A 1,650-nucleotide genomic window follows, 5' to 3' on the forward strand; every position below is an offset into this window, starting at 1 on the left:
GTTCTTGAATGGCCCAGCCAGAGCCCTGACTTAAACCCAATTGAGCATCTCTGGAGAGACCTGAAAATGGCTGTCCACCAACGTTTACCATCCAACCTGACAGAACTGGAGAGGATCTGCAAGGAGGAATGGCAGAGGATACCCAAATCCAGATGTGAAAAACTTGTTGCATCTTTCGCAAAACGACTCATGGCTGTATTAGATCAAAAGGGTGCTTCTACTAAATACTGAGCAAAGGGTCTGAATACTTATGACCATGTGATATTTCAGTTTTTCTTTTTTAATAAATTTGCAAAAATTTCTACATTTCTGTTTTTTTCTGTCAAGATGGGGTGCTGAGTGTACATTACTGAGAAATAAAATTAACTTTTTTGATTTTTGGAAAATGGCTGCAATGAAACAAAGAGTGAAAAATTTAAAGGGGTCTGAATACTTTCCGTACCCACTGTAGATGGACATCTACTTGTTCATACATGTTACTACAGTGTGTTGATTCTCCTGGGACAGCTAGATGAGTTGCTGCCTGGAGCACTCTGCGTGGGAGGGTATGTACACTTAAGAAATAATGCCTGCTATTACTCAACACGAGTCCATTATTTTCTTAACTCCGGACTTACACCTCAGACAAAACCAGTAGGCCTTGTGAAAATCACTGTATTGGTTGACGTTTCCAAGGAAATTCGAGATATCACATGGCCTGTTTTCCAAGTTTTGTTCCTATGCTTACCAGAAGTTACATAACCTTCATTTCCAGTTAATTAGGTAGCTGAAACTGATTTAGAGGCGTTAATTCAATGGTGTGACCATCATGTTTGGTCCCAAATGACAAGGCATTTTCAGAAACTCGTTAATATCAGAGCAATTCTGTCAGTGGTATACAAATATTGGAGTTCAGAAGCCAGCCGTAGTCAGGATTCCCCTCTGTGGGCTCATTAATCACCATACCACTGTTTAAACTCACCAGCAATAAACCAGCAGAAGAGGAAGCAAGATGTCAACGAGTTCCAGGCCATGCAGACTTGACTGAGTGGGTTGGCGGTGCCGTCTTTGTGCTCCTGGGCGCAGGGCAGGCAGGAGAGCAGCGCCAGCACCAGGCCAAAAGCTCCCGCCACTATCAAATAGATGGGGATGTAGGGCTGCCGCGGACAGTCATTCAGGTGTAGTGCACCTGTTGGACACGGGAGGAAGAGATTAGTCGTGCCATACTTTCACAATTTTCAGGATCCACATTCAGAACACTTCAGTGAAACCACTGCTTTACTGCTGCAGAGATTTCATTCAAACAACACGAAAGAAATGTCCGTAAATGTGCATCACTCACTCACCAATCACAATCTGAGCAATGGGCATGACACAAACAAACAGCTTTGAAGATCCTGCAAGAAGAAAGAACATATTTATTAAGAGACACCATCAGCCTATTTTCTGTACATGACCTGAGCAAAAATCAAACAATGACAGAACACACATGAACGTGTGTGATTCTTACTGTCAGCGGATCTCACCTAGTACCGGTGCTGGGGGTTGAGGAGGGTTGCGGATGTTTTGAACAAGCCCACGGTTTGACATGATCAGTAATGAGGACTATAACCTACAGAGGAAAAAGTGTAGACTGGTGTTGTGTTGTTAAAAGGGAGAAGTCTGGAAGAT

General features: G+C 43.1%; 1 protein-coding gene across 1 annotated transcript in view; it reads right to left on the bottom strand.

Moving 5' to 3' along the window:
* The window catches only part of LOC123980517 (transmembrane protein 272-like), a 3,482-nt gene extending 1,838 nt beyond the window's left edge, over positions 1–1,644 (bottom strand). The window contains exons 1-3 of the mRNA XM_046064940.1: positions 1,506–1,644; positions 1,326–1,376; positions 962–1,168 (exon numbers count right to left, since the gene is read on the bottom strand). Of these exons, the coding sequence (XP_045920896.1) occupies positions 962–1,168; positions 1,326–1,376; positions 1,506–1,569 (322 nt within the window). The 5' untranslated portion in view covers positions 1,570–1,644. The remainder of the gene's footprint in view (positions 1–961; positions 1,169–1,325; positions 1,377–1,505) is intronic.
* Between the last annotated feature and the right edge of the window lie 6 nt (positions 1,645–1,650).

Source organism: Micropterus dolomieu, linkage group LG12, assembly GCF_021292245.1.
Source record: "Micropterus dolomieu isolate WLL.071019.BEF.003 ecotype Adirondacks linkage group LG12, ASM2129224v1, whole genome shotgun sequence".
Classification (NCBI taxonomy): Eukaryota; Metazoa; Chordata; class Actinopteri; order Centrarchiformes; family Centrarchidae; genus Micropterus; species Micropterus dolomieu.